Below are 14,199 nucleotides of genomic sequence, written 5' to 3'. Positions count from 1 at the left end.
GTCAGCGGAGATACTTTAAAATAAATAAATAGCTCTTAAATTAAGCAAATAAATAGCCGTAAAATTATTCACTCGCCGGCCGAATTTATATATGTATTTTTCATTATAAATATACAATGAGGAGAAAACATATGGTTGATTCTTTAATGCTCTTAAAAGAAAAAAAGTATTTAATATAACTAATAAATTATAAGTATAGCGGAAGTTCTTGGATAAATTCTATTTTTGACAATTTGTTAAAGCTGTGAATTGAATAGGTCATGGTTTTTTATTGCAAGTCGTTAAAAACAAGTGATTTAATTTTCTTTGTCTAATTTTATCTTCTTTTTCATAGACATTTTGGAGGAAATTCGTGCTGTTGCTCATTAGTTATTGTGCCATTTTGATTTAAGCCATTAAATATCAACAAAGGAACCGCTCAGTTCTAAGCAAATCAAGAAAATTCCTCTGCCATCAAGCCAAAAATAGAAAACTAAAATTGTGCAAGTGACGTATTTTGGGTGGGCAGTCGGAAAAGTGTCCGGAAAGTCTTCAAAATCCTGCTGACAGCCGACAAATTTATGCGTTTGTAAAATACTGCAACGCTCACTTGCCTTTTAATTGGCCGGCCTGCAATTAAAAATAAAGAAATGACTGTAAAAACATTTCTTATTTCGTGTGGTTCAGCGAATGCTTTAAAATCTGCGGTCACAATTTGGATGATTTATTTGGGCCGCGGGGCCACTTTTTTGGGTGATAAATTTCTGGGAAATGTCTCCGCCTTAAGCTGGTCTAATGCCGGGGCCCATCAGAATTTATCGTTCCGCATAATGCTAATGACTAATATTAATTTGGAATGGCTCACGTTTTGTTTTGCTGCTCATTTAGCTGGCATTTTGCAGCTAATCTGGGGAAACACTCCAGCGAACATCGAAGAGCAGCCAATCAAGGGAGTTTCACTGGTACCACTAATATGGAGATTATATCTTGTATTGCCATGACAATACGAGCAACGGCAAAGGCTTAACGGCAGCTTTTCAGCGAATTTGCCACAAATATAGCCTCTGTGACCTTTGTCTTTTCCTCGAATGTTGCAATATTTATGCGCAACACATGCAGAGAATGGGTTTTCCAAGGTTGCAATTCAAATGCAGGCCAGGATCTTAAATTATAGTCATCGTCGGTCTTTCATGGTTCGTTTGTATTTATGGCCAGGACATTAAGAGAGCTGCAAGGGAAACGAAAAGGGTGTATTCCCATAGATATCATCTCTGCTCTAATAACACTCGCATGCAACAGATTGTCAACAACAAAATGATTTGGAGGAAAGCAGAAGGAGAAAGTGGGGGCCTCCTGCAGTGGCCCGCAGCACACGCGTCGTATGCGCAATTTGCATAATGAGTATATGAGAAAGAGGAGTCGTCTTGGGTTTTCCGTTTCAAGGCGCAATCCCCACGGACAGATGACCCAATTTTCAAGGGTCCTTCAGCACTCCTATTGAGCCCCTTTTTTCGCATTCGCATTCGCATCCCTTCGAGTCTTAAGTGTCTGTAACCTGAGGCTAAGCGGTCTATTTTCAGCCGTCCAGACAAGGCCTTAAAGCTAGTTGCCATCGCCTGCTTAAGGATTCATCCTGCGACTCGTTCGCCTTGGCTACACAGAACGCCGCCCGAGGCGGTTCAAAGGTAAATAATCGGATAAATATTGGTAATAATTTCTTGAGCGATGAACCACTTCTGAGAGAGCATCCACGCCCCCAATCGGATGCATCTCATTAGCATTTGATTTGGCGTCGAGGCGAACAAATATTTCCGGCAAAGCGGGCAAACATTGAACCTTCGCCCTGTGTCGTTGCCATTTGCGGTTAGTTGAGCGGCAAAAGGTAAACAAATTTACGGGAAAACTCCCTCACCACCTGCGGCCAGAATAATGAGGAGGTGTTTGCTGCTTAGTGTTCGAGGTGTGAAAATAAATTCGGTGGGAAGTCGGGGTGAGTAACCAATATAAATGCGATTTTTGCTCAGAAATCTATCAATCTGTCGGAATGGGGAAGTATTGCAAATGTGATGGAGTGATTTTTAAAAAACACCCATGATTTAGAGCGTTTTGATTACTTTAACAAATGCGGAAACAACAGAACTTTATCAAGGGCAAAAATATTTTTCAGTTTATGAAGAAAATAGGTGTACACAGCTGTGTTTGAAAGAATAAAAATCCCTGCATATTTGACAAGTTTTTAAAACCAAAGAAAATATCTTCAAAAATTTAAATTTTGTCAAGAGTTGACAAATGGCTGTATAATATTAAATTTCTTTTTTTTTCTGACTCTATAAAACTTTTCATATCATTTCGAATATTATTTTTGAAGTGTAAAAAACATATTTAATATTTTTCCAAAGATAATAAAGAATATCTTCATAATTTCCTAAAATCCTATTTTTCTTTAGGACTTTTCTTGTAAATGGAATTTTGTGTTCACATTTTCATATATCTGGCTGCCAAAGTAGCCTTCTCTATTTACTTTCAACACTCGTCCATACATTCCCATTCATTTTAGCTAAGACACCGGAACAACACATATAAATGTAAAATATTTCGAGTACAGTTTTACTTTATTGTGCATTTGCGTTAATTGGTAGAACCGAAAGCCGCTGAAATCCAGGGCTAAAATTGATATAAGTTTGCTGTAAGTAAAGCCAAAAACACTAGCCTTTCGATGAGAATGGTGCGCCCCAGTCGTCGCAAGGGAATCGAGGAGGTATACGGATCCAAGATGGACACTGTGCATCCTGTGAAATCGGTGGCGATATCCCATGCAGGTATGACCAAAACCACAGCAATGAGAGCTCCAGGTGGGGCAGGAGGAACCATTAGCTCCCGGCAAACCGATGGCCGCACGCAGCGCAGTTTTGTCACCGAAAACGATTACTATATTACCACGAACTTGCCCCTGACGGCGGCTAATTTGCGGAATGCCCCCAGTGCGATGACGCAGACATCGCCATCGCAGATGATTCCCGGTCACGCCCAGCCGTCGCCCTATAATGCCATGTCCTCGAGGCGAAACAATATGGCCAACAAGGCCAGTGCCCGCCAGCCGCCGATGAACAAGATTCCGCATTTTGGCCAGGGTGAGGGTAAGGCCAACAATGGTGGTTATAACATGGCCAAATCGAAGGAGGGCTATCGAGTGCAGCACCATGGAAAAGGCAATACCCAGAGGGGCAACTATCCCATGGACGATAACGCCGAGTTCTCCGACAAGGAGCTAATGGTGCCCCAGCAGCAGCAGCAGGGAAATCTGGGGAATATGCGGAGGCACAATCAGCATTCCCATGCCCACCAGATGCAAATGCAGATGCAGTCCGGAGTGATGCAGCATCCGCCGCAGCATCAGCTCCACCAGCAGCAGATGTCCAATCACAGTCACATCAAGCAGCAGCAACAGCAACGCCAACATCCCCATCCACATTCTCATCCACATCCACATCCGCACCCGCATCCACATCCCCATCAGAAGCACTCGCGTGGGCGACAGCCGATCCCGACGAGCAAGGTGCACGTGAGTACCGCCGATGACGATGACGAGAAGGAGGACGATCCCGAGGAGTTCTTCGAGCTGATTCGCCAGACCGTCCAAACTGCCGTAGGAGTGAGTTCTGAACCAATACTTAGTATCCTTATCGATAGGTTCCTTAAAACGTAAATTTACATCCTATAAAAATTCTATATTATTTCAATGTGCCAAGTCAAATTCTAGTTAATAATCTTATGAATGAAGGGAGATACCAAATATTAAGGAATAAGCAACCATTATTAATGCAAAACATAGTAAAAAGACTGATGTCTAGTAATATATTTGTATTTTCCCAAGAATAGTAATACATTAGGCTTTCAGGTTTTGATTATTATTCATAATATTATTTATTCTTCCTTCAGAACACCATATCGGATGCTCTGGGAAAGAACTTTCGGGATCTGAGCCACAAAATCGAAAGGTTCTCGGGCGAGTTGAAGCAGACCAACGAGAATCTGGACAAGCTGCAGGAACAGGTCACCAGTAGTAGGTTACCACCAGGTATCCCAGTTACTATTATTTTATTATCGTTTTATCCCTACCCCAGAGGTGATTTACTACGGCGAAGAGAACTCTCGGCACTTTCGCTACTTGTGCATGAAGTCCGAGTACGACAAGATGTTCTACCAGCACCAATCGATGATGACGGGCAAGCCGCCTACTCCCGAGATGATGAATCTCTCGAAGGCGAACCTAGTGGCTGCTGCCTCAGCGAGCAAACATCTGGGATACAAACCATCCCAGAGTCTCAAGCACCAGGGTGTAAAAGGTCACAAGGGTCAGAGCAGGGCGACTAATAACCATAAAAAGGAGATTAACGAAGCTCTAAAGAATTCGGGGGCCTATCATAGTACCTCGAAGGCTCAACAGCAGGGCATTGCAGCCCGAAAATCCTCTTCGGACCATAGCTTAGTTGGAAAATCCTCTGAAATGGGCGTTCGCGAGGTAATCGATCACATTCAGCGCTATTGCAATCAGGTGCAAATGAAGGAACAGATGGGTGCTGATGGGCAACTGCCCAATCTGGAGGACATCTTGATACCCAAGAAAATGTCCAGCGGGGGAGTTTGTGAACCTGGGTCCAAGAGTTCCCGTAACATTGCAGGCTGTCAGGGTGACAAAAAGGATGACGACACAGATGTGGAAACCCCCATCGATAGCATGGATGAGACCTACACCGAGGTAGATGACTTCCAGTTCTCCTCGGACATCTCAACCTGCAGCGAGGATGATGGTTGTGGGCCGAAATATCTAAGTGGAGCGGCCACAGCTCGACCTTCGGCCAAATTGAATCGAAGGGCCGCCAACAAGGGCGCCGGAGATGGTCAGTAATGCCAATGGACTAGCTATATATACTTCAAATCAGATCAGACAATGGAAAAACATCACATATGGTGGAAGGACCTTTCCCCTTCATCTTATAACTTGTTTAACACTTTCTTTTGGAATGAACTAAATTTTCCCCCAATAACGTAAAATCCAAAAAATGTAATATTTAAGTTTCGACCACATACTTCCAAAAAGTAGCAATATCTTAGTATTGCTCGTACTTTGCGTACACCTATTTATGTAATTGGACTTGGGGATCATAATTAAACTATGTTCAAAATTATAAAATATGTTTTATAAAGTATTCGTTATAAATTAAAAAAAACCTTTTTGTTGTCTTGGTTATTTTTATGAGTGAATGTGATTTTTATACAACCAAAAATATATTACTTCCGAATTTTTTTAAGGTTTAGAATAATTTACCATAAAATCATAATGAATGGATCAATATTTTTCTGGGTGTAGGCAACACTATTATCTAACGCATTATTTGAAATTCCCTTTTATTGGGCCTGAAACTGACCTATTTGGCACTTGACATTACCAATCCCGGCTCAGTAGTGCCCATTGGTGTCACTAATAACTGCATATTATATTGACTGCGAGGCAAGAACCACTGAGCTGGTCGAAACAAGGCATCACCCCCGAGCAGGTAAAAATGAGTCGAGTGGAAAATAGGGCCTAAGACCACCCCCACCAGCCACTAACCCTAACCTGCAGCTGCATTTTTATGGGCTTACGGCCGCGGCAGTTCTGCCAGTTCTTCCGCCAGTTCAGTTGGCCAAAACAGTTTAAACGTGAACGTGGTCCGTCGTTAACATATTAGTGCGTGTGAGCTAAAAATAAAAAACAAATAAAAATCAAATAAAATAAAATACAGAACAAGTGAAGCTGAAAATAGTTTTCGGGGGCAATAAAAGTTAGAAACCCCAGGGAAAACAATTAAAACTAAACTTATGCAATGTAGACAAGTGCAATTTGCTGTTTTTCAACTGATGTTGCCTTTGACATGAATTAAAAGTGTTATGCAAAAACCCGAAACCCGGAAAACCCACGCCCAAGGCCCCAGTGTCGATTCCATTTTCAAGGATATTCTGCAGAACATTCCAGGGAACCAGTTTAGATTGGCTAGCCATTAAATGAAATGAAACATTTTGATAAACCAGAAGTGGATAAAATAATATTGTGCAAAATGTCAAGTTGTCGAGTACCAAAAATTGCAATTACTGATCGGCACCTTTGACAGTCAACCCTTTTTTGACCCTTTTCCGGGAACCCGAAACTTTTGCCCAGCAAGTTGGCTAATTGCAATGACCAATATTTGAACTGGCTTCGGGGTGTACAGCGTACATATTTATTTTTATAATTATGGGAAAATGTACACTCGATGGGCGAAGTGAAAAGCACTCAAAGGCCGAGTGACAGTTTGAGCCAATAACCATAACAACCAGCGAGTGCCGGGCCTAAGCCAAGTTAGTCAAAACAAAACGGCCAAAACAGGTGCAAAACATTGCCACATCAGTGTTCCGTGGGGGTGGGTTCAAAAACGGCGAAAAAAATAAAATAAAAAAGTAAGAGACAAAAAAATCGAATAGAACATAATTGCATTGTGTGGGCAATTGCAATACTGCACCCGTTAGCACAGGGGCATACAAATCAAATTGGACAAATAAAATTCATGGCTTGAGTGCTGCGTACATCACTGGGCAAATATAAAACGAGAGTCGTTTAATTGACCCTAAAATCACTGAGGCGTTACAATTGTTTTTTCTCTTCCACGGCTGAAACCAAAACTATTGTGGCCCAGACTGTCGGAGGGCTCGGTGCGTGAATCTGTGTAAAAAGTGCGGTGGGTGCCATAAATCACAGAAGTCGCCTTTAAAACATAAAGCAGTTCTATTGATTTTCCCAAAGTGAGGGGGAATATGCGAAACAGAAATATTTTCCACCGCATTACTTCGCACTGATAGTGGGGAAAATCACGAAGAAACGGACTTGGAAAAGTGCAAACTGTGTTAGTGTGACATTTTTTAATGCGATTAAAGTGCAACACTCTCCACGCAGTCGGCAAATGTGACTTAAAGTGGACGGAAAAAATGGAAAATGCTGAAAATAAAACTGTGCACCAGTCTTTAATTGCTAATATCCAACTAACAAATATCTCCCTGTTCTAGCGTCCTCAGAAAATGATACCAATTATCAGTACTCGTTGAGGAAAAGACTGTGTAAAATCTCTTTATTATCAACGGCCATTTTTTGTTTAATTAAAAACCATTAAACTCTTGATATGAAGGTCATAAATTCGTGGAGGAAGCCATTACCAGTGGGTGAGTGCTCTGTAAATGTTGTAAGGCAGAAGTGAAACGCAATGGAATAAATGACAACTTGAACGGACTTCTTGTACTCGTTCTGAGAATATTTCAAGTGCTTAATTTTTCTCTCGACTGCCATTTAAGTTTTAAGTAAGTGATGAAAATGGCACGGTCATTTCTGCAGATTTCTTTGAGATTCCTGTATTGTTTAAGCAATCGATTCCAAGTATTTCTGCAATCTGAGAAAATATCAAGTACTTCTTTTTTAGTTCTCTTGAAATTTCAGATAAAATTGAGTTTTTATAATGCTATAAACATGGCATTTCCTTCTCAAGTATTTCAACAATGTAATTTAATGTCTTTGTATTTTTTGTAATCTTACAAACTGAAAAAATACATGTGGCAATTTATTTAGTTTAAAAATCAAATACTTTAAATTAAATTGCATACCCGATTTCCAGCTCTTGTATGCGTCCTAATCACCCTGGCTATCTGCATCTTGGACTGCCATGGTATCGAAGTGACATCACCCACCAAGAAGTCGGCTCCCCTTCGAATAACCAAACCGCAGCCCACAAGTCCACAGGCCAAGCCCATCAGCAGTATAACCACAAGGGCCCCAGCAACAACGGTGGCCCAGACCACCGACGATGGAACCGGTGGAATCTCCAGCTCCGTGGATGGCCAGCTGGCCCTGCTCATCTCATCCACAACCGAGGGGAGCAGCAGCAGCAGTGGAACAACTGCCAGCTTAGTGCCGGAAATATGTCTCAATGGTCTCCAAATGACCGTCAACAGTGCGGATGAGGGACCTGTGATACGGAAGCAGGAGGAGTTTGTCAAGATACTCGAGGGCGAGGTGATGCTCAGTGTCCTGACCAAGGATCCCGACTCAGCCCTGTTCGTAATCAATCGAGTGAACCAGGCGAATCTCATAATGGCAGACTTTGAAATTGGTTTGTGAACTCCCTTCTTAAACATTTATTGCTACCATAACCAATCTATCAAAACCTATATATTTGAATTTATTATTTTTATATTTTCCCTTCCAGGAATTCGCGCCATTAGCATCGACAATGCCAGTTTAGCTGAGAGCTTACTCCTCCAGGAGGTTCAATATCTGCAGCAGTGCACTGCCTATTCCTTGGGCATTTTCCTCGACTGGGATCTGTACAAACCGCTAGAGTCGGTTATCAAGGACCTCGAGTACAATATCTGGCCAATACCGGGCACTCGGGCCCACATCTTTCCCAAGGTGGCGCATTTGCTGCATCAAATGCCTTGGGGCGAGAAAATAGCGTCCGTGGAAATAGCCACCGAAACTCTGGAGATGTACAATGAATTCATGGAGGCCGCCCGCCAGGAGCACATGTGCCTCATGCACTTCAAAAGTGACGAGAACGTGTACATAATGTTCGGCAACAAGCTGGCCAGCCACTTCAGGGAAAATGGCACTCTGTTTTCCGTGCCCACCGAGCGAACGGACGATGAATTTCTGGCAGGTGGGTAAAGTCTCATTAGAAAAGTTAAAAAAAGTGAGGATATACTTGTTGTAAAATATATTTTATTATGATATGATTGATTATGATATTAATTTAGTTGACATATTAATTTAGATGACATATCATATTTTCCATCTAAAGTACCATCAAAATGTTCTTTCAAAGTCTTTAAAACTTACTAATGTTCACCATTATTTTATGTTTTTTATTATATTGCAAAAACATATATTAGATACAAATTTTCAACAATTTAAATAATATCAGTTAACCTATTTACTACTTATTTTTCCCCCAAGACTTACCCAACAGAGCTTTCGTATTGATGGAAAACGAAATCGACCTGAGCACCGCCACCGAACTGGACGCATCGCCCACCTCGCTCGATGACATCCTGATCGGGAAGAGTGTGGTGCCCTCGCGGGTCCTGAGCTTCGCCGGCTCCATGATAGACCTGATGAACTGGCTGCGCGGATCCCTGTCCAAGCACTGCAAGCGGGATGCGGAGCAGGAGCTATATGTCCTCGAGAGTTGCTTCAGCTTCACGAATTTCATCGAGGACTGGAGGACCTCGGAGTATCGGCAGGCCCACGATACGGCTGAGATCCTCTCCCTGCTGATGATGCGCAAGCTGGGCACCGCCATGAATTTCCAGATGTATCAGAAGAAGGTCCTGACGCTGGACAAGATCACGGGCGAGTCCCGAACGGAGCTGCGTGAGATTGCCTCGCAGAACTTTGTGAGCAACGTGACCACGTACTATCACTACAATCGGGATAATCACACCAGCTTGGAGCTGAAGACCAAGTTTGGTCAGGTGTTCAATTGCCAGTACAGTGCCGGGGATAACAGGAGGTATCCCTTCCTGTTCGACGGGGAATCCGTGATGTTCTGGCGCATCAAGATGGACACATGGGTGGCAACTGGGCTGACGGCTGCCATTTTGGGCCTGATTGCCACGCTGGCCATCCTGGTGTTCATTGTGGTGCGCATCTCGCTGGGGGATGTCTTCGAGGGCAACCCGGCCACCTCGATATTGCTGCTCCTATCCCTCATCCTGGTCTTCTGCTCCTTTGTGCCCTTCTCAATTGAGTATGTCGGCGAGCAGCGCAACTCGCATGTCACCTTCGAGGATGCCCAGACTTTGAATACCCTCTGCGCGGTGAGGGTTTTCATTATGACTCTGGTCTACTGTTTTGTGTTCTCGCTACTCCTCTGCCGGGCTGTCATGTTGGCTTCTATAGGGTCCGAGGGGGGTTTCCTATCCCACGTGAATGGCTATATCCAGGCGGTGATTTGCGCCTTCAGTGTCGTCGCTCAGGTGGGCATGTCCGTGCAACTCCTGGTCGTGATGCACGTGGCCTCGGAGACTGTTTCCTGTGAGAACATCTACTATGGCCGTTGGTTGTGGGGCCTCTTGGCCTATGACTTCGTACTCCTCTGCTGTGTGGGCGCCTTGATACCCTCCGTCTACCGATCCCAGAGGAATTACCGCGAGGGCATATTGATTGTTATAGGATCGGTTCTCATAATGGTGATTTGGGTTGCCTGGATAGCTTTGTCCTTGTTCGGGGATGAGTGGCGAGATGCAGCTATACCCTTGGGACTACAGGCCTCTGGTTGGGCTGTATTAGTGGGTATCCTGATACCACGCACCTTCTTGATTGTAAGAGGTATCGAGCGGTCGGATATTGCCCAGGCTTTGCCCTCACTCACCTCGCTGGCCTTTGCCCAGAACAATCAGTACTCCTCAGAACAGGTGGGTTTTCAATTAAAACTAAATGCACTTTAATTATAATCAAATTATATTTCACAGAGTGTCTACGAGTGCGTGAATCCCGCCATGCGCCACTGTTCGCAGGAGGAGATGAACCACCAGTCGCCCAGTGAGATTCCCACGTTGCCCTTGCGAGGAGGTGGACCTCGTCGCCAGCAGTTCTTCGCCAATCTCCGCCAGGCCAATGCCAACATCAATCCCCAGCGTCCTCCTCCAAGACCTCACCAGAGTCCCTCCCGATCCTCGGTATCCTCGCTGCCTCCCTCGCCCGATCACAACAAGATCACCCGATTCTAGCCCATTTCTTGTGAAATGAGGCACCTCTAGTCAAAGCTCCCAGAACGTGAATTCAGCTGAAGAATTGTCCAACATTTTTGAATCACTGACGAACCAAGATCCTATGGAAGTTGATATAATAAATCGATACAAGCTATCATAATAATAAATTAATTCTTTGGAAGATTTTCCTTTTATTAATTAAGTGGATATTTAAGAAGATATTAAAAACAATATTATATCAATGGTATGATTTCAGAAATTTTGCATTTTAAATCCTTTTAAGCATAATTAGATTCGTACCCATTCATTATTAACAAAATCTAAATACGATCACTTATAATAATTTTTGCAATGTTTAAAGGGGAACCCCATAGAACCGCTCCTGTATCTTTTCCACCCACGAAAGCGGTTTTTCCGAGATGGTTTGTGCACCTGCTTAGAGAAAGCTCTAGAGCTTTGTGGCTTTCTCTTCCCGGCTCTCTCTCTTAGCCAGGCTATAACTCTAATTGGCTGGGCACACACGTGACAGAGCAAACAGCGAAAGCTAGAAAAATCATCTAAGGCAGAGCAGCGACGACGACAATCACAGGACTCGATATCCTTGTGCGTCACGCGACATTGGACACCCATTTGTTTGGCCTTGGCAGTGGGAGGGTGGGGTAGGGGCTTCCCTGGAGGACGCTGACGTCAGGGTGACACTGGCCAGGCCGAGAACATTGACCGTGGTACATGGACAAATGCGCAACAAGATATGCCATCGGGCCGCCACAAAGGCCGGCGAAAAGCGAGGTTTTCCGCTGAAACTACCGACTACACGCGACCATTTCGAGTGGCGCCCAACGTGCTGACAATGCCACGCGCGAGGTATTAGAGGGTTAAGGGGAGGACCAACCTCAATAAAGTTATGCTTAGCCATGTAATCCTACTCAAAATGCCCCTTAAAATCCCCCCTCACTTGTGTGTGTATGGCATACTTTTCGCGGCTTTTCCACTGGCCATTCCGTTGGCATAATTTGCACTTCATTTGCCGACACACAAAAAGAGGAAATGTCTTTGCCTGCCAAGGACAGGGATAAGGATGCGGATAAGAATAAGGATTCGCTCGTGGGCGGCCTGCTCTGATTGCCGGGCGGCGATAACGCTGCGAAATGAGTTTTTCCTCTTGCCATTTTCCTGTTTATTTTTGGCATTTTTGGTATGGCCGCCACGTTCTGTCCTTGCGTATGTTTTGGCATAATTTCCAGCACAGTTTTTGTAATTAAATTTTGCGCTTCTGCAGGAGATTACGGAATGGGAGGAGGTGTACGCAAAGTGGGGGGCTGGGAACCCCGGAACCCCCCCTCATAATTGGCCATGTTGAGCTTGGCCTAATCTTGGATTCCGGCTGGAGTGGAAATGGAAGTGGCAGTGGAGTGTGTGTGACACTTGACTGTCAAAAGCTGTGCTACGTGACATTATTAGCAATGCAGTCCTGCCGCAATATCGTGTTCGTCCTTGCCTTCCTGGCGTGCTGCCGGGTATACGAATGTGCGTTCCACGGGGCGTATGATTTATGACTATGACAGAACTAATGATGCCACATTCGTTAGATGCCAGGCGTGCGCTTAAGGCGAGAACACATCCAATGGCGCACAGGGAAGACTATTTATTTATATATCTGTTTCGCTACATACATAATATTATGTTCTGTGGGGGATTTCTATTTGTTTTCTTCCCCGTCCCCAGAAAATCAAGTCAAATTTCGATACGTCAGCGGCTGTGACGTTCTTGGCCAACGCTAAAGATAGCCCTAAACAATCATAAAAGTCGCTTCGACTTGAAAACTTATACTTTAAGTTCAATCTGGCATCAGAAAAGTTTTCCTTTGTCGCAACATGTCGTTTAACACCCACTCCTTGCATTCCCACTTGTGAATCATTCAACAGCATATCCCTGGTTCAGTGACGACATCAACTCACCTACCGGCAAAAATCAGACATTACCAGTTAAGGGATTGCACTGAGAGAAAAAATGGAAGTCCTGGTATTTGTTATAATAATATTTCTCTCAAAAAGCTTTGAAAATATTATTGTAAGGTAACAAAAGAGGGGGTTATTTATTTGAAAACTTTTTAAAAAATGTTTTGGGTGTCTAAAAGAATGCAGTACAAAAAATGATTTCAAAACTTATTGTTGCATACTTATAGACATCTTCTTAAGTAATTTTAAAGACCTTCTGATTTATGTGGCTCCCTTTAAAAATTTGTACTCTTTAAATCCAGATAGGAAATATTTCTCCGAGTACAGATACATTTTGTTTAGGAATGCGTATCTGCCCTGGCATGTCGCCAAATGTGCGCCACGTCCTGCGACTCTTTCGCCATTTGCCTATATTAGTCATGCGGCCCGAAAAAGACATGTGACGCTCGGGATGCCACCCACTCCCAGGAAAACCCCCGACTTACAAGCTTTTACTATGCGGGGACGTCAGAGGATGGCGCTACTTTACAACTACAGCGACATCGGCGGGAGTTTTCCCACTTTTCCATTTTCCACGCGACTCTGAGATAGCGGCAAAGGCAAAACAAAAAGCTTTTCATTCATCAACAGTAATCGGGTGCAAGTGAGATGGATGTACGCGGGAGGAAAAGGGACGCACTCTGGGTAGAGTTTGCGCCATTTGGCAGCTCGTGGAGCTATTTTTCGCCTATTTCGTGGCTGGCTCCTTGCTATTCTGCTATTTTCGACACATTTCACTGGCCAACTCGACGAAGCTTCTATTTCTGTGCACTGGCTTTTCATATGGCTTTTCACATGCGGTTGTTGCTCTTCCCCCAGTTCCACTTTTTTCACTTTTTGACTTCTTCAATTGCGCTGTGGGGTTCATTCATGAATTTTGACAAGCCGACTCGCGTTAACCAAACAAAGACGAATTCCGAGCTTTTCTTTCTTTTGTCATTTTAATTGCCCTGGTCTGGCTATTTCTGGCCTGCCATTGAGCTCTCGAAGGGGCTTTGGCATCGCAAATTGTATTTTATATGGCTTTCTTAATTTAAAGCATGCCCAAATCAATTCGATTTTCCATTTTCGTATAACCTATTTGTATTGTTGGACCAAGACTACCTATTAAGTGGGGTATTCTACTGCCCATTATTTGTAGGACACCTAAATTTAATTTCTTATTTATTGATGATTAATAATAATTTTGAAGTTGCATTCTTGAACTTAGTTAAACTTTAAATTTAGTAAAACATAAAAATAAATCATATTAAGATATACTCCATATTAATAATATGTCACTCATCATTTAGTCTTTGGTAATATATTCTATATTAATCATATCACATTTTAATCAGTGATTTATAATCTTTAATGTTTTATATATTAAAGACTCATGTCTTATTATTATTATTATTATTATTAAACTATAAAATTCACAAATTCTACAATCTCAACTCGATTTTATAAA

The 14,199-nt window shown here is 43.1% G+C and overlaps 2 protein-coding genes across 4 annotated transcripts; both read left to right on the top strand.

Annotated features, from left to right (window-relative positions):
* Positions 1-2,510: 2,510 nt before the first annotated feature.
* LOC108016303 (lateral signaling target protein 2 homolog) lies at positions 2,511-5,172 on the top strand. The gene is made up of 3 exons (XM_036819761.3): positions 2,511-3,631; positions 3,919-4,042; positions 4,104-5,172. Exons 1-3 carry the CDS (start codon positions 2,696-2,698, stop codon positions 4,886-4,888), a joined length of 1,845 nt encoding a protein of 614 aa, XP_036675656.3. The 5' UTR covers positions 2,511-2,695; the 3' UTR covers positions 4,889-5,172.
* Positions 5,173-5,626: 454 nt separating this feature from the next.
* Positions 5,627-10,923, top strand: boss (bride of sevenless). Of its 3 annotated transcripts, none has more exons than XM_036819552.3 (6): positions 5,627-5,710; positions 7,060-7,212; positions 7,659-8,153; positions 8,250-8,699; positions 8,996-10,455; positions 10,513-10,923. In XM_036819552.3, exons 2-6 carry the CDS (start codon positions 7,173-7,175, stop codon positions 10,768-10,770), a joined length of 2,703 nt encoding a protein of 900 aa, XP_036675447.3. In that variant the 5' UTR covers positions 5,627-5,710; positions 7,060-7,172; the 3' UTR covers positions 10,771-10,923. The 3 variants fall into 3 exon arrangements, with proteins under 3 accessions (XP_036675447.3, XP_036675448.3, XP_036675449.3); XM_036819553.3 differs by having other exon boundaries at positions 5,666-5,716; XM_036819554.3 differs by lacking the exon at positions 5,627-5,710 and adding an exon at positions 6,438-6,456.
* Positions 10,924-14,199: the final 3,276 nt, after the last annotated feature.

Source organism: Drosophila suzukii, chromosome 3, assembly GCF_043229965.1.
Source record: "Drosophila suzukii chromosome 3, CBGP_Dsuzu_IsoJpt1.0, whole genome shotgun sequence".
NCBI lineage: Eukaryota > Metazoa > Arthropoda > Insecta > Diptera > Drosophilidae > Drosophila > Drosophila suzukii.
This window is presented reverse-complemented; position numbering and strand designations above follow the sequence as displayed.